The following is a 26142-nucleotide window of genomic DNA, read 5'->3' as shown; positions in this document are numbered from 1 at the left end:
ATAGTTAATCAATAAGCCAAAAAATAGAACTCTAGAACGTTGAACAAGGGTCAGGGTTTTAAATTTTTAAAGACATTCCCAATTTTGTGCAGGTTAGTATTTTCTTTTTTTTATAAAACCCATATACCCATATATTAAATTTCCATATACTTAAAATGAATATTATTAAAAGAAATTATATAAACGTGCCTAACAATGGAATTAATTTTATTAAACTTTAGTACTAAAGTGAAACTTTAGTAAAGTTTTTTAATATTTTTAACAGTGCTTCTCAGCAAACAATCTTCCGAGTTGCTCCAACAAAATGAACTCCTTTCACTTTGAGCGTTGCAGGGGAGCAATTTGTAGTCTGCATTTTCCACTCGGGTCGGTTCTACGTAGTTTTTATCGAAAGCCCGGCATCTGGAATCCCCCTGTTCCCGATTTGTTCCCCCATCCAGAAATTGGCACCTAGGCAGCCAGTTTGCGCTTTGCCTTGGCTTGGATTAAACTTTCCATTTAAAAGGATTTCTTTTCTATATGAAATATGCTTCCTTTCAGCGCTTCCTACGCTATCCCCTTCCCTTTTATCCATTTATATTTTTTTCAGATTTTTCTAGCGTCCGCAGCCAGCGGCAGCAGTCAAGTTTTCAGCTTGACTTTGTCCTGCGCGTTGAAAAGCCCGAGTGGAGCCTTCTTCGGGCCCTGCGGTGGTATCCTGCTGCTCCTTATCATAACTTTGGCATCGCGGCGCGTCCTGCTCCGCTTTTCGTCTTAGCCCTCAGGTAAGCGCCAAGTAGTTGTAAAGTTTCCTACCTAAGCGGAAGAGGCTAGTAAAACCCCACAAGAAGGAATGGTAAGCTCTGGCTGTTCCATTTTCACAAGTTCTCGCAACAGATAGCGTCCAAATTTAATGACCTTTTATTCAATAACACTGCTCTGAACTGCGCGAAGTTTGTGCCTTTCCATGCTAAGTATTACTTGTTGACGCGCTATCGGGCTTGTCATCCTCTTTTTTTATTTTTCTGGCTGGCCAAAAAGTTGTCAAAAGTTTGGCCAAATATGATAAGCAGGATGACCAAGCCAAGTGAAAGGATTCTGTCATTTAAATGAGACAAAGTTTGGGGCAAGCAAATTAAGCAAATTATGTCCCTCTTTAAAAATCTTTAATTTTCTCACTAACAACTATTGAACTCCAGTCAAAAACCCACATCCCTCGTTAACTATTTTTTTGGGCTATGAAATAGAGTAATTTTACAGTTCGTTAGGTCCGTGGAAAAAGTCAAAGTGTTTCTATTTTGATTGCCAGCGCTGTGGCAATAACGATTGGCAACCAATGTTTGTCTGGCAACCGGCGAGGCAATAAAACCAAGCAAATGAAATTTGTATTCACTTTATATAATTTTGACGATTTTTCAAATCAACCACACACTCTCCCACGAAACCTTACTGCCATGCCAAACCATACCATAGGGTAGTGTAGTATAGTATGTGAGAGAGTGCTTCGTACATATGTTAGAAAGATTCCCTTTTTCCAAACGAAACACAATCATGTGCAAACGTGTTTTTCAAATGGATTACATGAATAAAAGATTTATACACGTAAGGTAAATCAGTAGCGGGTTACCAAGATGCCCACAGACATCAGGGATCTGCCCCAGAGTCCCTCAGCCTCTCAGACCAGCCCCTCCATCTCCATCGCCTCCGGTAACCCCCTATTCCCAGCTGAAGACGTGCAAGTGAAAATATGCGCAGATGTAAGCAAATTTGAGGAACGAGGAAAAAGAAGCAAGAAAAACCCAAATGGAAATGGAAAATCCCACAGAAAATCTACCTGTAGGTAGATGATGCTTTTGCCATTTATTGATCTGTTTATCATTTTATGTATTTATGCGGCCGAGTGTTGCCGCTTTGATTTCAGGCGCCAAATCGAATCAAGCTCGAGAGAAAATAAAACATTTCGAACTGGATTATTCTGGGCATACATAAACACAAATATAAACAGTGATTGTATTAAAAATAATCCACTTAGGGTAAGAGCATGATTTTAACATGTTTTTTGTTAAATTTGTAATAATTATTTTTAGTAACGATTTTCAAATAAAACTTACCTTTAAGGAAATCTTAATACTTTCAAAATCCATTGTTCCAATCCAATACCATTGTTTAATTTTCATATGACGAGTCACAACAGCCTTTTGTGGCGGAACACACCGAAAGTTCAATCGAAGTTTACATCTACATATTTCCCATTGGATCCTTACCCCTTCGAGTTTCAAATAGTTACGAAAATCTAGTACCTTACATATTCTCCGAAAAGCTTTTTAATTTTGTTCCCAAATAATTAATCTTTTCGTAACTTAAATACGTTTTAATTGTACAATTCTAATGTATTTTAAAAAATTTAGAAAATGTTTTTAACGTACACCATTTAAAATAATTTTGAAACACTCGTCTAGTATCTTTTCAATTTCTACATTTATTTTTTAATTTAAGTTAATAGAAGTTACATACAATTTCATCAACCTTAGATGTGAACATTTTAATAAAATTAATCTATTTTTCTTTAAAATATCTGTAAATTTAAGATATCCAAGATGCACACACGAATCCGCTTAAAATCTATCTCTGCTTCAGCGCCTCAGGTAGGAGTAGTAGGGATACGTGGCGTATGCGCCATAAACCGGAGAATACGCATACGACGCGTAGGCCGGATAGCTGGCATACGCCGGATAATAGGCCGAGGGCGTGGCAGCGGCTAACCAGGACCCGCCCACTCCAGTTGCATAACTCACCGGCGCAGTGACCAGCAGCTGAGGCTTCGCCTGGCTCAGTGCCACTAGCAATGCAAGCTGGCAGGATTATTGATACGTTTGAAATATCCACATATTGTATTTCCTTACAGATGGCTATGTGCATCCGGGATGTGTGTACTCACCATTAAAACCTTGACCAACATGGCTGTTCTGTGTTTATATTCGTGTTCTGCTCCTGCTCCTGCAACCTGCTCCTACTCCTGCCGATGGCTTAGCGTGCTAAATTCAAAAATTTTACTGCCAGATTGGTCCGGCAAGTCAATCATATTTATAGCCTCAGGCTCAGGCCCGCCAGAGAATCGTGGAGAGTCCGGGAGAGACCCGGAGCGATTCTGGCAGCCCATTAATATTGCTAGACCTTAGCTCGCTGAGCGGCATAAATTATATTCTTAATGCCATTTGAAATTGTTGAGAAAGAATTCATATAAGAAAACGGCCAATAAAAATGGCATTAATTGATGAAATTTTGTATACTCTTTGGGCAGTAAATAGGTGAATTAAAAAGTGCTTAAGGGTATGAGTAATAAGATAATAAAATATATAATAAGAAAAGAACAGAAATAAAGAGAAATGTTCATGATTTTTCAATTTACCGAAAGTGTTATGAAGGATTGGCTAAAAATAAAAAAGGATTGGGTTACAAAAACGCCGTGCTTAAACATATATTAATTTAAGACAAAATTAAACATTAAAACAAGTACGGAAACTATAAACCTAGTGAATATCTCTAATTAAGAATTCTTAAATAAATTACATTATTTTCTAATTAGACCTTTCCTTTCCCTTTCTCTAAACAAAAACCTGTTCCATAATAGGCCCTCTTCCGGCTGCGTCAGAAAGTTTTGAAACCAAATCCCGAGTGCTACCCATTGTTTTTTCTAAAATTAATGACAGAATGCGAGTGTCGCGCTACCTTCTTTGGACTGTCATTCATTATTACAGGTAAATAGCTTTGTACCTGAATCACCCCTACAACCACTACAGAAGCCCTCTTCGCGCCGCGGCATCTGATTCCGTGCATAAAATATTTGCGTTTATTTAGACGTTGTAAAAATTATAATTATGTGTGCGTGCCCTCCATGCATATGAGCCTGAAATCAGGGATTCCAGCCACTTCGATGGGAAGCCATGAAACAAAACCATATTTTGCGATCGGTTTTGTTAGATAAGGCCCAAGGGTGACGTCTTGTTTAAAGCCCTAGGACCCGGCTTTAAGCCACAACAGATAGCTAAGTTTGCAACTGAGCAAGCATGGCCAACGATTTGGGCCGGGCCGAGGGCAGGAGGGGGCTGGGAGTCGGGACGTAGGGCTTCGTGTTTCGCAAGCTATAAATAATTAATTAATGCAGACGCAGACAAGCGAATGAGACGAGAAGCGTTCTATGCAAATTTCTGAATATAGACCATAAATTCAGACCCCGAACCGAAAACCCGATGAAGCCATCATTCATGCCCTACCTATAACTGTGTACACTTTGCATACACCACCATATAGTGGCGTAGATGTTTGAGTTGCCTCATAATTATATTGTACATGTTTGTGGCAAGTTCACTGACCATCGGGCCCCGAACTCCCAACTCCGCTTGACCACGCCCAGGCGACTCAATGGAAAGTACTTGGTGGAACTGCTTTTAGCGACAGTTTCTCATTTCTTTTATCCCAACTGTGTTTTTTTTTCTATTTTATTTTTGATTTTTTGTTTTTTAGCTGGTTCTGCTGCTAATTCCCAGCTTGGTTACCAAATGGCAAATAGTCGCAGCTGGCAGCCATTTTTCTTGAATTGCGCTTTGTTTTTGATACCCTGGAAAAGTGACAGTTAATAGGGAGTATGAATTAAAATTTTATGATGAATGATACAGCAAATTACCTTGAAAAATTATCCAATTGTATAGTTAGGATAAATTTAAAAATACTAAGTTGTCAAATGAATTAGCTGTTTCAATTTTGTGTTTCAGAATTAATACGAAATAGATTTTTTATTAATATTTGAAAAACTAGTATTATAAAAATCTAATATAGCTTCTTGCAACTTATTTGTATGTATTTTTTTGAATAGAAAGAAAACACTTTTTAATAAGCGTAAATAAAGCTTAGAAAGAACCTAAAACTTAGAAAAAATAATACTTTTTTTGCCATACAAGCAATAAAAATAACTCACTTGTAGTAGCTCTCTAATCCTAACTTCTGTTTACTGATAAACTGGGTACCCCAAAGGACCATGCAACCCTTTCAGCCCCGGCTCAGCTTACTGTTTTTCGCAAAGCTGCAGCGGAAGCATTGCATAATTAAAAAATAGCTGCTGTTTACGAGTAGGTTGTTTGTTTATTGTGTAGTCATCCCCGGCTTTAGTCCTTGCTGCCCCGCTCCCAGCCCCTTTACTTTGTGCTGCTTTCGCCCGTTTGTAATTTAATAAAGCGCACTATTTAAATTAATTAATGAGCAGCGCCGGCTGGGGTGGTTAATGTTGTTACAAGTGCAGGTGAAATTACAAAAACAGCATTTGGGAGAAAATTTACAAGTACAGGGAATCCTTTACTCAGAGAAGTTCGCGCGCTCCCCATTGACCGAGTAGATCTCCTTCTTCAACTGATGGCACTTTTCGTCCATGGCCTTGGTGACTTTACGAAGGACATCCGGAGCGATTTTTCTAGGGCCGTGTAGCTTGCAGAGTTCCTTCAGCTTCTCCCAACACCTCAATTCTCCGCTTGCCTCGAAGAGATTCGATTCCTGGTCGACCGTGCTTCGGCTCCTCCTAACTTTCTTCTTCGATTCGCGTCGAACCCACCGAATAATTTCGTGCTCTAGTTGTTTGTCCAAATCCTGCCATTCCTGTGAACCCGAGTCCTGGTGGCTTATGTCCAGGCAGGTTGTGAAAAAGTTCAAGCTATTTGGAGCTCCTTTCCAAAGTTTTAAACGTTCCAGGGCTTTATTAGCGCCAGTTTCAAAAGCCTGGACATCGTCGTCTGTGAATAAGGGACATTCGTTGCAAAGATTTTTTGGCTCACTTTTTGGCAAACCCCTAAGAATTTCATCGGATGACTCGCTATACCCCCCATATAATCTGGGTGGAGGCGCTGGACTGTCTCTACGTTTGTATTTCGCGGTATCCTTGGAAGAACTAGATGGTCTGGGCATCATAGCCGAGTCCCTTGTAGCAAAAGCTACTTTTTTTGGCGGTGCTGGAGTTGGAGCTTTAGTTTTAAAGAAAGGTGTCTGACTATTTTCAGAAGGATCTCTAACGCGTTCCGCCATTTCTTGAAAGCAATTTTTCAAATTTCTCACAGCACTCGGTCGTCTGGTTAAATGGGTTGGGATATGGGGTTTCTTGGGATCTTGCTCTGGTAATGGCAGCTCTGAGGATGGGGCACGCCTAGTTGTATCCTCGTTAGGGTGAATTGCCAATTTTACACTTGCCATTGGAGCTGATTTTTTAACAAGTGGCTTCTTCTTTTCGAAAACTAAGATCTTCTGCCTTACACTTTGGTTATTTTGTGTCTTTGCAGGACTGAAGCGTAGATAGGGCCTTTGGATACCTGAGCACTCGCCTGGGGACTGTTTGGCGAAGCTCTTCGTCCCGATTAGCGATGCTCCGTGTCTACTGGTAGAGGGAGCCATTTCCGAGGGCTCCGTATCTTCCATGATAGGTTCCAAGACACGGGAGTGGAACTGCATCCGATGTGGCTGACTGGTAGAATTATTCCTTTTCATCAATCGGTGCTGCTCCTTGGGTAAAGGCGTGCTGGGAATGGTCTTCTGTGAAAGGAGTGAGGATGATTTGTCCTTGCAACCCGTCTCTGTAATTCCCCGGTAGCTGTCTAGTAACCCGTTGAGATCCTTTTTGCAGTTTCGTACATCCGTAAACGGAGCTCGAAGGTTTCCAAAGTCCTTCAGATGGGCGTGGATCAGTAGCATCAGACCGTTTCGGGCCAACTTCTGGTTGAGCGGCACAGCTTCAAAGACCTTCATCCAACTTGCCATAATTAGGCGATCAGAGGGACAGGCCTTATTATGGAACACATCCTGGAACCGGGCTACTTGCTGTCGGAAGTGGCGATCCAGCATTTCCTCGCTTGGATCCTGCATATTTGCATTGGCTGCCAGAGTGGAAATTTTGATAACAAAAAAAGCAACTTTCCTCTACCAACAGAAAATTTAAATGATTTGAATGAACTCAACCCGCTGCCTGGGATCGGCCAACGGAGGAAAGTGGGATTATGTGGCATCCACTGAACGTTTTGCTGCCGCAAGGGCGGCGGATGGTGTTGGACAAGGTGTGAGGTTACTGAAGTGGAGCTCAGCATCTTAGAGGATACGTCAAGTGGCATCCCAGGTCTAGTAATAAGCCCAAGGAGCAGCAGCACTGAAAAGAATTGTGTTGAAATTTTAGAAAATTGTCGGAATTATGGTTAATGGGTATTTTTCTTATCTTTCTGATATGTTGAAATTTATTTATACAATATTGTATCAGTATATATAATATTATTAATATTATTGGTTTAAAATAAACTTTTTTTCTATAAAACAAAATTATGGCTACAAAATTTTGAAAAGTGCAGTAGCAGTAACAACAAAGTGCGCGGTCGCCTTGCCACGTAAATTTTCATTAGCACAGCGCGCGTATAAATTAGGAAAATGAAGCAGCAGTGGCGGCGGTGGCAGCAGAAGGCACTTGAGTGCACCGCAACGCAACCCCCTCCATGAAGACGCCACCAAAGGGGGTGAGTGGGCGGTTGTGGGTGGTGGCACGGCCTAACCACAACGGGAACAACAACGGCGATACGTAGGTGCTGCGGCTTGTGGCGAGCTGTGAGCTGCGAGCTGCGAGTTGTGAGCGGGAAGCGCTGGCCTGCCAGCCTGCATAAATTTATATTGTTAAACATGAGCTAGAAAAAAGCACGCGCAGCCTGTCAAAACAAAACAAAAAGCGGGCAGGAGCCGAGAAATGGCATGACATGCAAAGCGGTTAAAAGAAGTAACCTTACTGCACTCTGCATAAATAGAATGCCGTAGTTCTAGAGCAAGCCACATTAACAACGGGCCTTTAGAAAACCCGACTAGAGAACCTTTTTCAACGCGTTTTAATTAAGAAAAGTCTCGTTTTATTAAATTACGTTTTAAAAGTACAGGTTTTAAAAAAACGGCTAAAGTTAATTTGATTATATACCAACTTCGTGGATGGTTTTTGTAAAAATACGTTTTTCAAATTATAATTATTTTCAAAATTAAATTTGAAAAAGTTTGCCCATAGATAACAATACTTAAAATCGATAAACAGTCAAAATAAAGGAAATATGGAAACACTTCCTGAACCGCAACACAGCTGGTCACTTTAAAGAGTCAAAGTCTGCGCACGCGTGACTCTATTTCTGTTTTGCTTTTTTGAATTGGAAATGGACTTTGAAAGAAAATACCTAGTGTGCCAGTGTAACGGCACTATTAGAATACAAACCCGGAGCTTCCTGTTCGGGGATTTACGAGCTTCCCTAGAATCTGGACAGGGAGAGGTGCGAGTCCATTTTCCAAGTTTTCAAGCTTTTCAGCTGTAGCAATTTTTTCAGCTGTTTCTTACTCACATACCAAAGATATCGGATGTAAACATTCCACGGAGGATTGTGGAACTGGCCAGCACTCTGGGGGATGTGTACGCCCTGCGGTACAAGATTGATTTCACGGGCATTTCTCGTGGATTTGCATACTTGCAATATATTGATGCATCCCTTATGGAAATGGCTGTGAAATGGTGAGTACCGTTCTTTGTGGAGGCTGTTATAATGAACCGTTATGTTTGTTATAGTCTGCCAAAAATTTTCAAGGCAGCCAATCTACGAATCTCAGTGAAGAAATCGAGCAATACGCGGGAATTGATGCTGCGACAAGTTCAGAAGCTCACTCCGGTCCAGGTGTACCAGGAAATGCAAAAGGTCTGCCAGTTCACCTCGCTGCGGGTGTTCGAGTACCGACCTCGGCAGTTTTTTTACATCTTCGGATACGTCAACAACGACCAGGCTGCCAACGCTCATCAAAGTATCCGGGCCGTAATCCGCGGTTTCGGCTCCCGTGCATATATTGCCTGGCTACATCCGACCGATACGATGAGCGAAAGTAAATTTACATCCAGATGCTGCCAGAAGCTGGACAAGAACCTTAATCTTCGTAATCCACGCAAGTGCAATTGTTTTAAATTTTAATCGGATTTCCTAAACTAATATTTTTTTTGTATATGAATTCCATAGAGTTTTGTCCTTTGACCCATTTTTTGTATCTGTTCTAAGTTTCTAAAATTAAAAAATTGTTAATGATAAGCATGATATGGGATTTCATTTTTCCTCACCCCCCTAAAACAATGATAATACGGAAAAATGTACAGACCTCTTGTTTCTTCCATTTAGTAGCACAAGTAAAACATGAAACTGAGTCCACAGGATAAAGCATGCTTCTCCTAGCTCTGCCAAGTTCCGTGAAATTGTTCATTGTCTTGTTTATGGAATACCTTTGACCTGGAGCCTCCCGTTCTAACAAAAATAAGGCAGCCGCAGCTTGTTGACTTCATTAACTCTGGGCAAGTACAGAGGCAGCCAGTAAGAAAAACAAAATCAGGGAGGGGAGTCTGTGCACTGCAGTTTTTCACATGCAAATTAATGCAGTGCAGTGTCTTTGGAGTGCCAGGACTTTCAGGACGATGCGACAACCTGCGGCATAATGCAATTAAATGAGTGCAGTAAGCAGGAGCGACAGCCGCAGGCTGGCATTGTGTTAGGATCCGGAGGAGCAGCGTCGGAGTGCAATGATCGACGGACGGAGGGCGGGCGGGTGGTTGGGTGGTTGGGAGTTGGAAGCGCCAGATGCCGTCTCATCCATCAGAGCCGGATTCGAAGGACAGGTCCGCTGCGCATTCTAATGCGATTGCCGCACTTGACGGGATGTCGTGGCAGCCGGAAACGGATGTTGTTATCCTTCTCCCTCTCTGGGCTGCAATTAAATTAGAGCCTCAAAATCGAAATGCAGCTGCTGCCAGTAACCAGTAACCAGTACCTCTGATTCTGCAGTCAACAAGATGATGCGAAAATAAGAAGCGGCAAAAAACACTCGCAACGTCATGAATATTCATTAAACTGAGCACAAGTCGAGACTTCTTCATGGAAGCTGTATGTTTTCGAAAAGCATTTGCATTAATTTGTTAATTCAAGCGCGACAGCCACGCCCCTGTTCACTCACTTAAAGCCCATTAAAATTTCAAAGCCAACCTACTAGTGAGATGTGCGAGTTTCGAGCCCACGGCAATTCGCCACTCGGCTCGACTCCGCATTGAAGGGTTAAAGTAATGAAGCTACCACATATGTGACGCAATTACAATGGCTCGAAGTTTGCTTCTAATTTTCCTCCAGTTGCCGTAACCATGCCAGCAGGCGGACAACGATTTTCAAAACTACACCTCTCATCAATGTAATAGAGGCCCTACTTATCCTTTATATTATTTTAATATTAGAATCTATAGAAATAGTATATAGTTTAAAGACATGAAATGGAGTTTTAATATTTTGGTTTAATGTGTGCTATTTTTTAATTTTATGTATATTTTAATCGATTATTTATTCAAATCACACTCATTGTACATCACACAAGTAAAGTTTCTAAAACCATCCATCACAGTTTTGGAACTAATATCCGTAATTCCACTGTAGTATGACCCATTTTTCAGTCTGTGATAAAGCGGAACCCAGGCTGGGCTTACCTGGTTATTGCGGCAAGTGCCAATATTTGCTTTTTGATGCGAAAGTGGCAAAGGATATAGAGGGGTTATAGGGGTAGAGTCGAGTGGAGGGAAGAGCCTGCCAACTGACACAGTTTGTTTTGGGCTTTAAGGCGTCGGTCTTTGGGATTTGGGTCACAGATTGCCGGGGACAACGGATTGGGTAAGGGAGTAGAGGGCTGATTCCGTCGCCGGAAAGCGAAAGTTATGCACATATTGCGTTGAAGCTTTAAGGGTAACACACCCATCTACTCAGAAACCAGACCAAGTTCCAGCTTTTTGAATGCGGTTTTAGTTCCGTTCTTGTCCCTCCTTTTTTCGAGCACTCCTCTAAGCGCAGCTGCAGCAAAGAGCATGACAGATGTGTATGAGTGGAAGCTGTGGATGAGGACAAGGATGGGGATGGAGTTGAGGATACGGATGCGAATGCTACGAGGAGGCAACCACCAACCTTCAGCACTTAACGCGAATTTTTTGATGATTTTTTAAGCAACTTGTCGTTGGCTTGGAAAATCCATTACCGACATGCATCATGCATATGGATGACTATCATCGTTTTTGTGATTTTATCCATTCTTGGTTTGGCCAGATGGAATACGAAAAATCGTGTTTTTGGTGAAACAAGCAGTTCAAGCAAGAGCTCTTGAACATTTTTATATTTTCATAAATGAAATGTGAGACCCATCAGCTGAAAAAATATAACTGGTGTTTGCTTCTGGTCAGGAAAATATTATAATAATATGCCATCAACTGTATAATGGTAATTAAATTAAGGTAATGTTTTCAGAAATTATATAAAATAAAGAATAAAATTACCTTTTACCTAATAACTATTTGCATCTGCTTTAATAATTTAAATTTTAAAATATCATTAGAACATTTTCAAACAGTGAGTATGAATTAAAGTGGTTCATATTTTTATTAAAGTTTTTTCTACCGATTTCATGCAAATATAAAAAAACTTTCTATCCGGTTTCAAGCCATCCCCTCATGCTTTATTAATCAATTCAATTTTGTCGCCAAAAATTATGAAAATTTTCCCAGATGCTGCCCAAGCTGCGCTGACAGGCCAAGTTGATAATGAGTGGCAGACTGTTGAAGGAAAAGCCAAAGTGGCAAAAGTTAAAACAACACTTTTATTGACTTTCGGAGGACGCCGGCCGGGAGGGCTTTTCCGGGGACTAATCGGCCCCCTTGGCACTCTGCATTTCTGTAAATTAATGAAAAAAGTTGTGGGCGTTGGCCGAGTCGGATATAAAACACAAAAATATTTATTTTTCATAAGGCGTGGGAGTGAGAGTTCGAGGGCGTGGAGCTGGGTGTGGAGTCCTTGAGGTAGTATTAAAAATTCCCGAGAAACGGCATCAAGTGGGAACAGTTGTTTCTCTTCTGGCAAATGAGTTTATGAGCGTGTCGTGTCCTTGTTGCTTTGTTTATGCTGCATATTAAATAAATTTGACATCAGCTACGAAAACAACAACTCCTCCGGTTCTGGCTTTCGTCTTCGGAGTGTTTTCGGTAACTTTCCATGTTGACAATAAAATAACATTTTGCACTCACTTAGCCCAGCTGGGCTTCCTCACTTGCCGCCGCTCAAGAGTTTTAATGAAAAAAGTTTTTCTCCCCACTACCCGACCCATATTTATGCGAATCCGGACTCCGGACAAACATGCTCATATTTTACTCCGGAAATTGGCATGCAATAGAGTTGATTTTTGCGTAAAATACATATATTTTTTGTTGTATTTATATGCAGTGCTTGTGCCAGAAAGGAGGCTTCATTAAAATGTACACTTGATCATTTCTTGAATTTCTTGTGCAAACTATCCAGGCCAAACTGAACGGAAAGCGTGCAAGGATGTGGCAGAAAAATATTACGCATACGCAGTGTGCGCCCTGTCTCAGACGCCGAGAGGCCAAGAAGCTGGTTGTCAGCTCCGTTCTTGAGGACTTCGTCCTAGAGGACTCAGTTCTTGAGGCTCTAGCCATTGCAAATCAATCAATAAAACGCCAAGCGAAGTCAATCGAAAGGAATTTTTAGCCACACACAATCAAACCCATATTGCTTTGCAAAATTTCACTGAAAAAAGCGATTAAATTAATGCATTTTTAAATTAAAATGTTAATAATTTAAAGTGAAGAACAACATTTTAAAAATAATAAATAATAAACATAAATAACACTTATTTAATAATCCTATTAGACGCAAAAGGCTTAATTTTTTTAAGAATTTTATTTTTTTTTCGAAGTTTCAAATGATTATTGTCTTTTTGTAGAAAATGTGTATCTTAGGGAAATATTTATGAATATCGAACCCTCATTGTGATCTATATTTTCTCTCAGTGTCTGAAAATTTGAAATGCTATGCGCAATATTGAAGCAGCTTCTCATACTTCAGCTAACATTCCAATTGGAAGTCGAGCGGTCCGTCAGTCCGACGGGCAGCAATTGGTGCTGACTGACAATCGATTATTTGCAGAGTGCAAAATAAAACATCAACTGAAATAAAATGTGTATATATATTGTATTTTGTATATACTATATAGCGACAATGAGATATACAATAAAATATCGTTATGCAGCCCCGCAGATGCTCTGGCATTGGCTGCCGACATCGGATTCCTTCAGTCGAACGGCAATTTAATTTCAATTTCTTCGTTGCCAGGCTCCGCTTTCAGCTTCTTCCTATTTCACATTATTTATGGTGCAATAAAAAAAATCTATAAAGTATGGGGGGGTAAGAAAAACTTTGCATTAGCATAGCAACAATATTTGCCGACGCTTTTGTCCTTGCCACACTTTTTTCATCCACAATTTTGTTGCTAAATTTCATTACGGACGGATGTCGCTTAAGTGCACACTGAATTCAATTAGAGCCCGACTATGCATGCATCCTACACGGATATGTACCATATACATATATGGATGTGTAGGAGTATGTTGCAGATGCCAATTGAAAATTGAATTATAAAATATTTCGCACAAACGCTCACAAACACGTTCGTGTAGTAGACATGCAAACATACTCGGAGGCAAATATATTCGAAGAAATGTCCTTTTTCAAAAAAGGAATACAGGACACAGGAAACCGCAACCAGATGTTGTCTCTGTATTGGTTAGATCAGGGTGTGTGGTCCTGATTGGAATGCCTTACATTAAGAAGTCAACTGTTCTGGGTGTAAATAAAGCTATTTACAAAAGAATTTCGATTAAAATTGTGTTTCTCAAGTTCTCTGAGCGAAATTGTTTTGTGAACAAAAAGATGAATAAAGTTTACAACAAATTAAAAAGTTTGTAAGAGTCGAATAGGTCCTTACAGAAATTAGTATAGCTTTTTGTGTTAACTTTATAAATAACAGAACTATAATAAAACAAACTTTTAATAATTTTAGAATATAATTTCAATTGTTTTATATAGCAAATGTTAAAAAATATTAAAAACCAAGAATTATCAAACATGCACGGAGTTTGTGGCCCAGAAAATTACATGCACCTAGTAAATAGTAAAAAGATAAATAGTCCCAGGACCAGGGCCATCCGTTTCTGAGGTTTTCCCCAAGAGTCGTCTCCATTTAATGCAACGTTATAATAGTGTTCACTAGGGGGGTTGTTGCTGAATTCTTTCCCGCCTCTAAATTTGTTGGCCAACTGCTGGCTACTCTTGGCCAGGCCAAGATGCTGTGCGAACACTTCCTGCATCCTGTCGTTTCCTGTGTGCCGCCTAGCCATCGCTCTAGTGCCTGCTCTCTGTCCAGGCACTGCTGGTGCTGTGGTGGCCATTATTTCCTGTATTTAATTGCACTACTCTCGGCTGCGGTTTTCTGCTACATTTGTTGCAGGCTGCAACCGACCAAGGACTATAATGTACTTTGGCTAACCATCCGGGCAGTGCTGCCCCGACTCTACCTATTCCCCCATTTCTGCTCCTTGCTTTTTCCTTTCCTTTTATGGTAGCTCCTTTTTTTTACTTTTGGGTGGTTTGATTGTCGTTCCGGTTTCTTCTTTGTGACGAATTTGTTGGTCACTTTGCTAAAGAGACGGAAAGTGGCGGCCATCAAATGATTTATTCTTTAATAAGCGTGCTCAGGACATGCAGAGAAATTAGATGTGACCACACAATTCATTGCTCGGAGGAGGAGTGCGGTCCTGACGCCCCACTCGTCCTGTACCACTTTTTCCTGATGCTTCTTTAAAAGGAATTTGCGCAATTTATGGGTGGAAGGCGGTCTGCAAAAAATACCAAAGCAGCATTCAAGAAATTAATAAGGAAGTCGGGCCAGATCGGAAGCGAGAAATCAGCAGAAAGGGCAAAATTATGGCGTCTTGAAAGTATTCCCGGTATTTGTGCCATTAAGGCAAACGAATGGCTGGGATAGGTGACAAAAATGCGGAGCCTCATCCCGCGCCGTTTTAAAGTATTTTCCATTATAGGAGAGACTATATATTTTTAGATTCATTTATTAAAAGTTAACCCAGAGAATATTTTGTAAGAGATTCAAGGGGGACACTGCGTATACGCGATGTTATAATTATTCAAAGACATCTATTTTGTAAACTTGTGTAAAAATTTGATACAAGCCTGACTCTACTTTTTTGATCAGCACATCACTCGTTTTCTAGCAAAATAAAAATAACAATAATTACAAATAAAAAATAAAATTTAAATTGTAGTTCCCTGGAAAGCTGAAAGTATTTCCGAGTATGAGTGACCTTAACGAGTGCGAACTGGACCGACACTTCAAGAGCCAACTGCGGGTGATGGGCGATGTGTACGTGAATATAAGTCGCGAGGACCTCGAGGTGAGCCAGCGCTGGTTGGAGCTCTTCCAGCAGGCGAAGCGCCAGGACAAGTACGCCCGCAACTGCCTGATGCTGCTCATGTATGACCAGTTGAAAGAGTTGGGCCACCTGGAGACGCCCTTCCTAGACTTGGAAAACTTGCGCCTGCCACTGGATGACGTCCTCAGCCAATACGAGGGCAGGAAGGAGGAAGATCAAGTCTCGGTCGCAAGAGAGGTCGCCGAGACTGACACCAATGGTTCGGAGTGTGATGCTGGTAGCAGCCGTTGTGGCTCCCAGGAATGCACCTCCAACGTAGATTTTCTGGATGGATTGTGCCCCGACTTTGAGTCCATCAAACAGGCCAATGCGGCTCTCCTCAACGAGATTTCGTTGCTGCACTCCAAGGCGCTGGAGACGGAGAAGCTCTACAGATGCCAGCACCAGCAGCTGGACAAAAAGCTGGCCGAGAAACCCAAGGTTACACAGCTGAACACCTGGCAGGAAAAGGTCTGGCAATCGACAGTGCAATCCATAGGACGCCTCAACGAATGGGCTAGTTCCGACTGTCCCTTCGACTTTGTGTCCTCCATTTTGGGACCGTTCCTCAAGAATGAACCGGAACTAAGCTCACAGCTGTACAAACTGGACCGGCATTTCAATGCAACGCTGAAAAAATTGGTGTTCCAAGAGTGCGATCGGCGGGAGGGCAATGTACGCATGCTGTACGAGCAGCTCATCATGGCTCAGAAGGAGTCCCAAAAATTCAAGGACCACCAGATGCATAAAGCGCAGGAAGCTTTGAAGTTAGAGTTTAAAAAGCTACGTGTTCTCTCCGAGGAATTGCAGAGACGGGAGGAGCTTACCCAAAGACATCAATCAGCTTCAGGGGATCTAGACCTTTGCCAATATTGTCAGGTGGGAGCAAAGTCCCGAAGCAGGTCTTTACATCCCCCCGACAGGCAAGGATGCACCAGGGTAGGACCCTGCGAGATCTGCGAGGAGAAATCCAGCCCAACCAGGTTCAAAGATGTGATACGCAACAGTCGCAGGAAGTCTATTTTCAACGAGGATCTGGAAAAGTTCGCCGAAGGTCTAAGCGATCTGTCCGATGGAAAGGCCTAGTCCTGGTGCACCGTCTCCAAACACAGCACTTATAATACTCTTTATATATATATTTTTACCGATTTTTAGTTCGAATCAATACATCGTTAAGTTGGTTTAAAAGTTCTGCCTGTTTCTCCTTCATCCGACGGCTTCTTCCCTGTCAACTGCAAAACTTTTAATGTAGTTTTAATTTTCTCGTAATCACGGAGGCAACTTGGCTCTAGTCCTGAAAAGTCTGCAAAAATCTACGCACTTACACTGTGGAAAAAAACGTTTTGAATAAAATTAATCTATAAGTTTTTTCAACAAAACTTTACCTACAAAAGATAAGCTAAGGCTAATAAATAAATGATTTTCGTGTGATTGTTACAAAACTACCTTTAAAGTTTAAACTATCGTAATAATCGTAATTAAATAAAATATTAAAAAATAATTACAAGTCAAGTAATCCTCTAAGAATTCATAAAACATCACTTGTTTTCTTATCTTTTCTTATCGTTCAGTCGACAGTTTTTCTTTTGCTTTTTTTGTAATAATCAATAAGGACAATAATTTTATAAGTTTTAAATAAAAAATTCTTTCAAAATTTTTCCCAGTACAGTGGCTACTTCTTAGCCGGGTGAGAAGCAGAAAACAACAAAGTTAGAGAAGCAGCAACAGCTTTGTTCGTAATTAGTTTTTAAGCGCTTCCGGAGGTTGCGGGGCAAGGATATATCCTAAGTGGGTCCAAGATGTGTGTGGTGTGTGCCATTGGTTATGACAACATGCAGTTAAGCACTTCTTAACGATGGCTGACTGCCGATAATGGCCTTTGGTGGCCATAATAATGCTATTGATTTTCGTGCCAGCAGACTTCAAACTAAATGAACTAGAATTATGAAAAGAACTTTTAAACTACGCGAATGCCAAAAAGAAATGGACAACTAGCGTATAAATTTCAAAATTTTGATAAAGCCATCTCGGCTCTTTATATGCATGCATAAGTATATAACACTCTTTCGGCGCTCTTTACGGCAACACAAGAACCATTCATTTTCCAAAAGAGCTAGAAAAAATGCCGACAAAAACTTGGAGGCAGTTGGGAAAAAGTTGCCAAAGAAAATGCAGTCTCCCTGCTACCATCCAACTTTGAACGAGTCCATCTTTTTCCACTGCAGCATGACAATAGCTCAAAATATGTAGCGCCAACTGTCGAAGGAGCCGGAGCGGAAAGTAAGTGTGCGAAAAAAAGTTTCCCCTTGGCTTTAATGATGCGTTCAGACACCCGAAGTTGGCGGGCAAAAATGGTGGAAAATTGGAGGAAGCAGCGGAAGTCGAGCGCTTACATTAGTGGCATAAAATTAATGACACATTTTGTGGGCTTATGCGGATGCATTGTTCGCCTTGGATTACTCCCAGACAAATATTGTGGCCAGAAATGGAGGGGGCTTCAGCCAAAAACTAAAAAGATGCCAGCACCCAGGCAAATATTGCATTTTTGCGGCATAACCATTGCAACGAATGGAGTCACAGGCGTGCAATGCATGCAGGACAACATTTCCAACTCTTAATAGCTTCCTATCCGGAGAGTTTGCTTCTGGGGTGGTACATAACACTTCGGGGACAAGAATATGCCCTTTTTCGGGCCCAGAACATTGTCGTAATAAGTAACATCTGTGTTTATTTCACTGTCCTAGTTTTCTTACTTATACTTGGTTAGTCTCTGAGGGCAGCTCTTTGCCGGCAAAATGCCGTTTGGCAAACGTCTCGGCCACAATCAGCGGGAAAACTAAGCTAGCTTCGGCGTAAACTTTCACTGGCGTCGCATCCTTCCGTATTTTGCCCCAGGATATAGCCTCATCCGGCCGGGCCCCACTGTCGCTGCCGTCAAACTCCGAGGCGGTGTTAATGAATACCGAGAAATCGGCTCCGTTCCGCATCAAATTGGCATTGCAGATGTGGTGCTTGATGACGCCGCCACCAACGATGATCATCCCACTGTTCACGGCTTTGACGGCCATGGTGTTCAATCGCCGGAGATCGGAGAGAATGTCCACAACAAGACCAGGTTTCCGGAAGGAGTGGAAGTACATCATGTCCCCCAAACTGCCATCAGTTAAGGCAGGGCAGAAGACGGGAATTTTATTTTTCGCTGTCCAGTAGTATATGGAACTGGGATCGCCAATCCTTTCCCCTAGGCGATTTATTATCTTCGAGGGTGACCAAACTGTGCCTTTTGAGTTCTGCTCATCGAGCATTTCATCAAGAAGGGGCATCAGCCAGTCCTCGAACTTGCAGTAGTTGTCGTTCGGGACAAGGAGGTTTCCTATTCTATTGATGCCCCGTTCACGTAGATCCCTGCCACTTAGTTCAAAGGAACCCATGAACGTGGGAGCCAGGCACTTGATGAAGTCCTCTTCAACTCCGCCGGCTGTGGTCACAATGCAGTCGATCATACTGTGCTCGGCTAGGAATCGTATGGTTTCCCTCATTCCGGAGGAGACCAGGTTGGAGGTATAGCCCAGGAAGAGCGTGCATTTGCTTTTCCTTCGAATGAAATCGTCAGTTTCATGGCTGTCCAGTTGTTCCTCGTCCAGCGGTTGGGCCCTGCAATCCAGCTGCCAGTGTTAGGAGCTTGTAACGATTTACATGAACTATGGACATTTACAAGACTCACCATCCGGTTTATTTCCTTCATGGCCAGGCCTAGGTTTGTGGCCTGGAACCCGGTGTTCACATACGACTCGAACAGCTTACTGTAGTCCACACCCTGGTTGAAGTCATATCCCTGCACCTGTGGGGTGTCCTCCGCCAAGCGCTCGCTGCGCTTCAGCACTGCGTCCTTGGCCACCGCGGGCTCTGAGGACATGGTCAAATTCAAAATAAACTTAGCGACGTGTTTAGGAAATCAAATCAACATGTGCCGAAATATAAATTCCGCTTTCCAACACTAGAAAACCGTGGCAGAGTTGTCCCTACTGCTCATTATAAATAAATTCAGTTGAGTCATGGGAGCGTAATATTTTATTGTATTGGTAATAACTCTACATTTTAGCACTTTTAAAATTCTTTGTTTTTTATTTTGAAGATAAAATTAATTGCCGCGGTACAACAACGAGCATCAAGGAGGTCACTATCGATACATCCCTATCGGCTGTTTCCCAGCTCTATCAGAAACGAACTGAAGAAAGCAATCCCGTTTTGAAGTGAATTTCCCAACAAAATTTTCGTTTACGGTAGGCGAACCAAATCAAAACAAATTCTCCATAAGCACTGACATTCGATCATGCCCCGTACCCGATAACTAGCACCAATTCCCCCGAAATAGAGCTGAAAAACAGCACGAAACAGAACTTGCAATCCAGAAAACAAAACGCCAGCGAGACGAGGACGCCAAGATGATTAAACTCTTCACGCTGAAGCAGCAAAAGAAGGAGGGCGAGCAGAAGGGAAGCGGTGGTCAGCAAAAGAAGGCCTCGGCCGCCCAGCTGCGCATACAGAAAGGTGCGATATATTGGCTATCTATACCTATAGCATCTACATTTTATATCTCTTCCATTGCGATGTGTGCCCCGCAGATATTAGCGAACTCAACCTGCCAAAAACTTGCGCCACAGACTTTCCGGACCCCGATGACTTGCTAAACTTCAAGTTGATCATCTCGCCCGACGAGGGCTTCTACAGGGACGGCCGTTTCGTTTTCAACTTCCGCGTCGGCTCCAACTACCCGCATGAGCCGCCGAAGGTCAAATGCAGCACCCAAGTATATCACCCCAACATCGACCTCGAGGGCAACGTCTGCCTCAATATTCTGCGCGAGGACTGGAATCCAGTGCTGACCATCAACTCTGTAGTCTATGGCTTGCAATTTCTTTTCTTGGTTTGTATTTAAACGAAAAGATTATAGCATTGGTATACGAAGACCATTCTTGCAGGAACCAAATCCGGAGGATCCGCTGAACAAGGAGGCGGCTGATGTACTCCAGACCAACAGACGCCAATTCGAGTACAACGTTAAGAAGGCGATGCGCGGCGGCTACGTGGGCGAGACCTACTTCGAGTGCTGCCTGCACAAGTGATATAGGGAACTCCCATCCCAAGGTCTCTTACTTTAAGCCTGCCCCCCTCACGATGATGATGATGATGATGGTAATGAGATGATGCGAACAGCGACGTAAACCGGCGACAAAAATTATTGTAATAAACCAGATAAAACACACTGTACGATGAGCAGCCGAGTCGAGTCACCAATTTCTAGTTTTTAATACAATTCATTTAGCAATTTCTCCCGCCCGTCTCTTAATCTACTAAAACCTCAAAGGTGTATGCTATGCCTGCTCATCTGCATATTCCTCCACAGGCACAGATCGGCCACGGCCGCCTGTCGGCCGTTCGGCACGCGCAGGTCGTATAGTCTGCTGATTAGACCCACTCTTATATCATCAGTGGCAAGCACTTTCAGCAGCTGCTGCACCAGTTGGGGAGGAAGCAGCCGCAGAACTGGCGTCACCCTTTCCCCGCCGCACTCCACCAGCAGGGAGATAAATTGGTAGACAAATACTGCCTTGGGCGACAATTCGTCCCCGCTGACGAACTGCAAGAATACTCCAAATATGTGCTGCACACTCGACTGCAGCGGTTCCTTCAGCGTCACGGGCGTTGTCCGTAGTTCGGCCGAGTTGGAGCCCATCAACGATCCTCCCAGGCCCGTCACAGAATTCCCTGCATCTGTAAAGTCGCTGGAGTTTTCGTTTCCCTCGCCGATCACCTTGCGCACCTTGGCCACATTGGCAGCCAGTTCTTCCTCGTCATGGGAGCGCGATCGTTTTTTCATTGCTGCCAGGGCGGAGGAGGTAGTGCCACTGCGAGTTTCCAAGCAAGAGATTATGCAGTAGACGCACAAACGGGACAGAATCAGGGACTGCGGCTCATTAATGTCCTCCCTAGAATAGAAAACCACTATAATAATGTTTCTACGACATGTATGACATTAGTTACCCCTGTCGCCGGAGTACCATAGGTGCCACAACATACTGCAACAGAGCCTCCGTGGTCTTCTCAATGTCCAGGTGCATCACGGCAAACACCACGTCCATCATGACGGACATGTCTCGCGTGTACTTGCAACTCAGCAACTGCTCCACAAGCTGCGTGGCCAGCCACGCTGCTCCGCCGGCCAGCAGCAGGGATTCCAGTGTCTGGGCCGCACGCACGGGCAGATGGCCCGCCTCCAGGACCGTTTTCCACACCTCCCGAAACTGTTCCACCAACGGGGAGTGGGATATCAGGCGGGATTTGGTATTTGGTGCGGGATGGACGTCATGCTGCATCTTTCTGATGATCTGATAGCTCAGAGTCAAGCGTTCCTTGGCGTTCTCTTGGCTGGAGAGCTCTTCGCTGGTCATCGGCGCCAGGAACTGCTGGATCATGTTCATGGGCTTCAGCAGCTCCGTTTCTCGCACCGAGTACATGTAGGCACACAGAAAACTGGTGGCACAGACGGAGAAACTGAATAGACGCCGCTTAATATTGTCCAAAATACTTTTGACATCCGCCGAGGACAGAGTCTCCTGCTCCCAGGCTATGAGCACATGGTGAAGCACCCCGGGGAGATTGAGGCAGGTCTCCTGCCAACTGAGGTTACTCGGTTTCAGTTGGGCAGCCTCCGGCTTGCTCAAGCTAAGCAGAAGCTCATCCACAATACTGTCGTCGCATAAAGCAAGAATCTGGCGGGGATTCTTAAGCTTGTTCCGCTCCACCATGCACTCTCGCACCCACTTCTCGAAAAAGGAATCTCCCCGCTCTGATAGAACCACCTGAAATGTAAAGTCGAATATTAAAAGAAGTTTTTCTTAGGGAGGATGCTTTGTTACATCCGATCCGTAGGTCTGGACGATGCTGGTCAGCATTAAGAAGGACACGTCGAATAATGTCGAACGGATGACGCAGAGCTTCCCCAACTCGCCCGGCACCGGCTTCGAGTTCTCATTGCATTGAATTAGGCGGGAGACGAAGGTTTTCAGCCGTCCCTCTACGGTGGCCACTGAGAGGATCAGCTCGAAGCTGTTGCCAACTGGCACCTGGCAGAGCACGTTCACCATATCCTGCACCTTGTTGGTGCAGAGTGTTTTGAGCACTCCGGACAGCGGCACTTCGGCGCGCTTGATGATGTTGATGTTCGAGGGCGTCTGCTGGCCGTTGTCGCATTTTTTCAGCAGCTGAGCAGCCGCTTCTCTGCAAAGAAAAACAATTAAACGCCGAGTTTTTGGGTGAAGGCACATCTCACCCACCTCTGGCTGGCAAACTTCTTGACGTGGATGTCGCTGACCAGCTGCTGCTTGGTCCAGTCGTTCAGCAGAAACTCTATCATGTTGCACGAACACTTGGTGTCCATAAAATCCAGCAGTAGGCTGTCCTCGATGAGCAGCTCCAGGGCCTCGACCAGCTCCGGAATGTAATCCGTCATGGGAGGCTGCTCCCCGGGAACCCGTTGTAGTGCATGCAACTGTTTGATGATGTGGGGCATCTTGAAGAACATGAAGGCGCCCCACATGGTGTCCGGGCTGGTGTCGGCCACATTGCTCAGCGTAAGAAAACCCGCTCGGATAATCTCATAGAAGAGACGGGTGTTGGAGTAGCGCTTGAGGCGTTGCAGCATCTGCAGCTCGGCCACATAGTAGCTTGTGTCTTTGCAGGGATTCAGGAGCACCTCCACGGCGAGGAGCGGCTGTACGCAGCAGGAGATCTTTTCCAGCGCGGGCGCCGGGTTCAGGGGCTGCATATCTAAATGCTTCGCCTCGATGTAAGCCAGCTGCTGGAGCTGCTGCTCGACATTGGGGGAGCTTAACGTGAAGTTGGAGTTGGTCAGGGAGCCCTTAATGGTGGCGTGCTTGTCTCTGATGCGCATGCAGGTATCCAGCTCCTCGTGACAGCCCACGTACAGCATGGAGAGCAGAAACTGGTGCTGGCTGAGGCGATCGATCACCACGCAGGTTTGATCCAGCAGGTACGATTGCTCCGCGCTGATCTCGCTGTACAGCTCATAGTGCTGCACGGTGCGCGCAAAGATCTGCAGCAGCCAATAGACCAGGTTGACAACGGCACTTGGTAGAACAGCCTCCTCGGACTTGATGCTGTGAAGATTATAAGGGAATTAGCCAGGTTCTACTTCTGGCTGGTTACACCCACTCACCGACAAGTCACCCCATCCACAATGCCCGCCAGAAACTCCAGCAAAGCTGTGATGCAATAGACCCTCTCCAGTTTATCGTACTTGGCTATGCACCGCAGGACGGCAGCATGGGAAACGAGGTGGGCGCACAGGGAATGCTTCAGGTAGTTCAGAACCAGCTGCAACGGGAACAGGGCTTTAGATTTCTCGACTAAATGTATTTATTGAGCAACTCACCGGGTTGGCTGTGGATCCAATGAGGGCCTGCTGCATCAGGCAGTCCGCCAAGTTGTAGGCATCTCCGCTGACTCCACGCGGCAGCACCTGAGAACAGAATCATGATGAGAGTTAAACAAGTGCTTACATAACATTTCTTTTTGCTGTCAACATTTTTTATAGATTTAGGACCTTATATACGCATCTATTCAAGGACAGATATACAAGCTTGGAGTTGGCATTCCAACTATATATACTACAAAGTTTTATTCTTAGTTCTCACTTCGAACCGTGAAAGCGCGATGTTACGTTTGAAATTCTTTTGCAGCCACGGAGACTCTCTCACCACCCTGATCGGTGGCGGCGGAGTGGCGGGGGGACTGGCGGCGGGTGGCGGAAGGCGGGCTCTGCCATGCACGGACGTGGACAGTGCTCCGGCGGCCGCCGTCTGCTGGCTGTGGCGCCGGCTGATGAGCCAGTACCAGTTTCGGATCCAGAAGCCGGCCTACTACCCGGATCGCCAGCTGGAAGCGAAGCGTCCCAGTATAGCCAAAGCCGGCCAGCACTCCCAGCAGCTCAATGTCCCCGTCGTGAAAGCAGTGAAAAGCCGGGGCATGCCCAAGGACTACTACTATCGGGTGCTGGGTGTCCACAGGCATGCCACCATCCAGCAGATCCGATCGGCCTTCTACGCGCTAGCCAAGCGGTACCATCCTGACTCCACGCATTCAGAGCAAAAGCTGAAGCACTTCCAGGAGCTTTCTAACGCCTACAACATCCTCACGGACGAGACCAAGCGCCTGGAGTACGACCAGCTGGGCGGGGTGAGGGATGAACGGGCCTTTCTCGAGCAGGCGGGAAATCCCATGAAAGTCGACCTTGAGGAGGCGAAGAAACTGGAATCCGGGAAGTGGTCCAACGAAGGTTAGTCAGGGAAGACACCTTCCTGATCCTGATTAATCCTTCCCCTCCTTTCCGCAGAGATCAACAGGGTGAAGAACAACGAGTTCGACCTTCCGCTCAAGTTCGAGGAGGCGACCGTTGGCTGCAAAAAGCGACTAGATCTCAAGTACCTGCGCAAGTGTGACACCTGCAAGGGCAAGTCGCAGCTTATGACGCACCGGGACGTGGGCAAGGAGCCCTGTCGGCGCTGCAATGGGACCGGGAAGGTGACCACAAAAACGGCCACATACACTTCGGTAACCACTTGCAACCAGTGCAAGGGCAAACGCTTCACGAACCGAAACGACTGCGAAACTTGCGGAAATCGAGGTCACGTTATCGCCAGCGTAGATGTCATGGTCCCTGTGCCAGCAGGATCTAGGGACGGAGATGTGGTGACCATCTCCAATCCAAACAACAAGCAACAGGTAACATACAAGCTGCAGGTACCCAACAGTGATTACTTCAAGCGGGTGGGAAACGATATACTGACGGACAAGCACCTAAACATCTCGGACGCCATCCTGGGCGGAACCTTCAGGATCCGCGGCCTCTATGAGACCGTGGAACTAAAGATTGAGCCCGGAACTCAGTCGCACACTCAGATGATCCTTAAGAGCAAGGGCGTGCGCTCCAAGGGGGGTATAGGCAACCACATAGTGACACTCAAGGTGCGCATTCCAAAGAATCTATCTGTTAAGCAACGCCAACTGGTCTTGGCTCTGGCTCAGGCCGAAGAACCCCTTTACGAGCACAAAACGAACAAGGAGGCGGACTAAAGTCTCGTCCCGCTACCAATGTATAAAATTCTCAATGTATGTGCTTCAGTTTGTTCGAATACAACTCGGCAGACATAAAATATCTTTAAGGTGTCTATTTTTTGGGTTTCTCGCCTTTTTGATGTTGATGCCCCATTGAGAGTCCGACCAGCGCTCGCGCCACGCCACATAGATGAGCTGGAGGATCTTGTTGTTCTCCTTCATCCCGCGCGACAAAAATATGTTATACTTTTCTTAAAATGCTGTATTTTTCGCGTTTTGTTTAACTTTTTAACTTTCTGTTCAACTCTTCTTCTATGCACCGCTACTAGTGATGGCAGAAACGTAAAATCATCTAGTGATGTGCCTCTTTAAGACATTTTTATCGATAGCCGGCAAGCGTGTTGTAAAATACGCAAGATGGGGCGCGAACAGCGTTGCCGGATAAGAAACTAAAGATTCTTTTAAAAATTTTTTTTAAATTTGATTTTGAAAAATTAGTTTTTGAAATTGTTTATCGAGACATTGAGATATCGAGACCTAAGCAAATCCACCTCTATTAGTTTTCCCTTGATGCTGGTTCAAGACTTTATGAGATTCAAATCTGTTTCACTATTTTTTATAAAATTTAAATTCAAATAAAA

The 26142-nt window shown here is 44.1% G+C and overlaps 8 protein-coding genes across 13 annotated transcripts; 4 read left to right on the top strand and 4 right to left on the bottom strand.

Moving 5' to 3' along the window:
- Nucleotides 1–2438: 2438 nt before the first annotated feature.
- Nucleotides 2439–3031, bottom strand: LOC108119656 (uncharacterized). Its single transcript, XM_017232927.3, has 2 exons — nucleotides 2918–3031; nucleotides 2439–2831 (listed from the first exon to the last, which is right to left on the bottom strand). Exons 1-2 carry the CDS (start codon nucleotides 2936–2938, stop codon nucleotides 2613–2615), a joined length of 240 nt encoding a protein of 79 aa, XP_017088416.1. The 5' UTR covers nucleotides 2939–3031; the 3' UTR covers nucleotides 2439–2612.
- A 2067-nt stretch (nucleotides 3032–5098) lies between these two features.
- On the bottom strand, nucleotides 5099–6972 carry LOC108119647 (uncharacterized). Its single transcript, XM_017232916.3, has one exon. The coding sequence runs from the start codon at nucleotides 6877–6879 to the stop codon at nucleotides 5329–5331; it is 1551 nt and encodes a 516-aa protein (XP_017088405.2). The 5' UTR covers nucleotides 6880–6972; the 3' UTR covers nucleotides 5099–5328.
- Nucleotides 6973–7969: 997 nt separating this feature from the next.
- tut (tumorous testis) lies at nucleotides 7970–9098 on the top strand. Of its 4 annotated transcripts, none has more exons than XM_017232925.3 (3): nucleotides 7970–8300; nucleotides 8355–8536; nucleotides 8610–8741. In XM_017232925.3, the coding sequence occupies exons 1-3, from the start codon at nucleotides 8187–8189 to the stop codon at nucleotides 8632–8634; spliced, it is 321 nt and encodes a 106-aa protein (XP_017088414.2). In that variant the 5' UTR covers nucleotides 7970–8186; the 3' UTR covers nucleotides 8635–8741. The 4 variants fall into 4 exon arrangements, with proteins under 4 accessions (XP_017088414.2, XP_017088413.2, XP_070136136.1 ...); XM_070280035.1 differs by having other exon boundaries at nucleotides 8018–8300; nucleotides 8379–8536; nucleotides 8591–9098; XM_017232923.3 differs by having other exon boundaries at nucleotides 8032–8300; nucleotides 8591–9098.
- Nucleotides 9099–15132: 6034 nt separating this feature from the next.
- On the top strand, nucleotides 15133–16552 carry LOC108119649 (uncharacterized). Its single transcript, XM_017232920.3, has one exon. It carries the CDS (start codon nucleotides 15248–15250, stop codon nucleotides 16448–16450), a length of 1203 nt encoding a protein of 400 aa, XP_017088409.2. The 5' UTR covers nucleotides 15133–15247; the 3' UTR covers nucleotides 16451–16552.
- A 1528-nt stretch (nucleotides 16553–18080) lies between these two features.
- Dhps (Deoxyhypusine synthase) lies at nucleotides 18081–19353 on the bottom strand. 2 transcript variants are annotated; one of them, XM_070279310.1, is made up of 2 exons: nucleotides 19089–19198; nucleotides 18081–19018 (listed from the first exon to the last, which is right to left on the bottom strand). In XM_070279310.1, the coding sequence occupies exon 2, from the start codon at nucleotides 18901–18903 to the stop codon at nucleotides 18118–18120; it is 786 nt and encodes a 261-aa protein (XP_070135411.1). In that variant the 5' UTR covers nucleotides 18904–19018; nucleotides 19089–19198; the 3' UTR covers nucleotides 18081–18117. The 2 variants fall into 2 exon arrangements, with proteins under 2 accessions (XP_070135411.1, XP_017088401.2); XM_017232912.3 differs by having other exon boundaries at nucleotides 18083–19029; nucleotides 19089–19353.
- A 144-nt stretch (nucleotides 19354–19497) lies between these two features.
- Nucleotides 19498–20697, top strand: UbcE2M (NEDD8-conjugating enzyme UbcE2M). Of its 2 annotated transcripts, none has more exons than XM_017232953.3 (4): nucleotides 19498–19647; nucleotides 19720–19915; nucleotides 19990–20291; nucleotides 20347–20697. In XM_017232953.3, the coding sequence occupies exons 2-4, from the start codon at nucleotides 19810–19812 to the stop codon at nucleotides 20488–20490; spliced, it is 552 nt and encodes a 183-aa protein (XP_017088442.1). In that variant the 5' UTR covers nucleotides 19498–19647; nucleotides 19720–19809; the 3' UTR covers nucleotides 20491–20697. The 2 variants fall into 2 exon arrangements, with proteins under 2 accessions (XP_017088442.1, XP_017088443.1); XM_017232954.3 differs by having other exon boundaries at nucleotides 19526–19647; nucleotides 19740–19915.
- On the bottom strand, nucleotides 20346–25841 carry MED24 (mediator complex subunit 24). Its single transcript, XM_017232951.3, has 7 exons — nucleotides 25634–25841; nucleotides 23820–23906; nucleotides 23604–23761; nucleotides 22702–23544; nucleotides 22285–22645; nucleotides 21410–22227; nucleotides 20346–21354 (listed from the first exon to the last, which is right to left on the bottom strand). Exons 1-7 carry the CDS (start codon nucleotides 25721–25723, stop codon nucleotides 20727–20729), a joined length of 2985 nt encoding a protein of 994 aa, XP_017088440.2. The 5' UTR covers nucleotides 25724–25841; the 3' UTR covers nucleotides 20346–20726.
- LOC108119670 (chaperone protein DnaJ) lies at nucleotides 23956–25599 on the top strand. Its single transcript, XM_017232952.3, has 2 exons — nucleotides 23956–24722; nucleotides 24780–25599. Exons 1-2 carry the CDS (start codon nucleotides 24101–24103, stop codon nucleotides 25517–25519), a joined length of 1362 nt encoding a protein of 453 aa, XP_017088441.2. The 5' UTR covers nucleotides 23956–24100; the 3' UTR covers nucleotides 25520–25599.
- Nucleotides 25842–26142: the final 301 nt, after the last annotated feature.

The sequence above is a fragment of the Drosophila bipectinata genome, chromosome 3L (assembly GCF_030179905.1).
Source record: "Drosophila bipectinata strain 14024-0381.07 chromosome 3L, DbipHiC1v2, whole genome shotgun sequence".
NCBI lineage: Eukaryota > Metazoa > Arthropoda > Insecta > Diptera > Drosophilidae > Drosophila > Drosophila bipectinata.
The sequence above is the reverse complement of the archived record's forward strand: the minus strand, read 5'-3'. Positions and strand labels throughout refer to the sequence as shown.

Bases quoted from the DNA above. Each gene is read 5' to 3' on its own strand.
- LOC108119647 (XM_017232916.3), bottom strand. From the start codon at position 6,879: ATGCAGGATCCAAGCGAGGAAATGCTGGATCGCCACTTCCGACAGCAA.
- Dhps (XM_017232912.3), bottom strand. From the start codon at position 19,280: ATGTCCTCAGAGCCCGCGGTGGCCAAGGACGCAGTGCTGAAGCGCAGC. The intron at 19,030-19,088 runs GTGAGTCTTGTA...TAACACTGGCAG, and splicing joins TGAAGGAAATAAACCGGATG to CTGGATTGCAGGGCCCAACC.
- LOC108119649 (XM_017232920.3), top strand. From the start codon at position 15,248: ATGAGTGACCTTAACGAGTGCGAACTGGACCGACACTTCAAGAGCCAA.
- tut (XM_017232923.3), top strand. From the start codon at position 8,187: ATGGACTTTGAAAGAAAATACCTAGTGTGCCAGTGTAACGGCACTATT. The intron at 8,301-8,354 runs GTGCGAGTCCAT...CAATTTTTTCAG, and splicing joins TAGAATCTGGACAGGGAGAG to CTGTTTCTTACTCACATACC. The intron at 8,537-8,590 runs GTGAGTACCGTT...TGTTTGTTATAG, and splicing joins ATGGAAATGGCTGTGAAATG to TCTGCCAAAAATTTTCAAGG.
- MED24 (XM_017232951.3), bottom strand. From the start codon at position 25,723: ATGAAGGAGAACAACAAGATCCTCCAGCTCATCTATGTGGCGTGGCGC. The intron at 22,646-22,701 runs GTGGGTGAGATG...TTTTCTTTGCAG, and splicing joins AAGAAGTTTGCCAGCCAGAG to AGAAGCGGCTGCTCAGCTGC. The intron at 21,355-21,409 runs GTAACTAATGTC...TTTCTATTCTAG, and splicing joins ATGGTACTCCGGCGACAGGG to GGAGGACATTAATGAGCCGC.
- UbcE2M (XM_017232953.3), top strand. From the start codon at position 19,810: ATGATTAAACTCTTCACGCTGAAGCAGCAAAAGAAGGAGGGCGAGCAG. The intron at 19,916-19,989 runs GTGCGATATATT...TGTGCCCCGCAG, and splicing joins CCAGCTGCGCATACAGAAAG to ATATTAGCGAACTCAACCTG. The intron at 20,292-20,346 runs GTTTGTATTTAA...CCATTCTTGCAG, and splicing joins GCTTGCAATTTCTTTTCTTG to GAACCAAATCCGGAGGATCC.
- LOC108119670 (XM_017232952.3), top strand. From the start codon at position 24,101: ATGTTACGTTTGAAATTCTTTTGCAGCCACGGAGACTCTCTCACCACC. The intron at 24,723-24,779 runs GTTAGTCAGGGA...TCCTTTCCGCAG, and splicing joins CGGGAAGTGGTCCAACGAAG to AGATCAACAGGGTGAAGAAC.
- LOC108119656 (XM_017232927.3), bottom strand. From the start codon at position 2,938: ATGTTGGTCAAGGTTTTAATG. The intron at 2,832-2,917 runs GTGAGTACACAC...TAATCCTGCCAG, and splicing joins TGTTGGTCAAGGTTTTAATG to CTTGCATTGCTAGTGGCACT.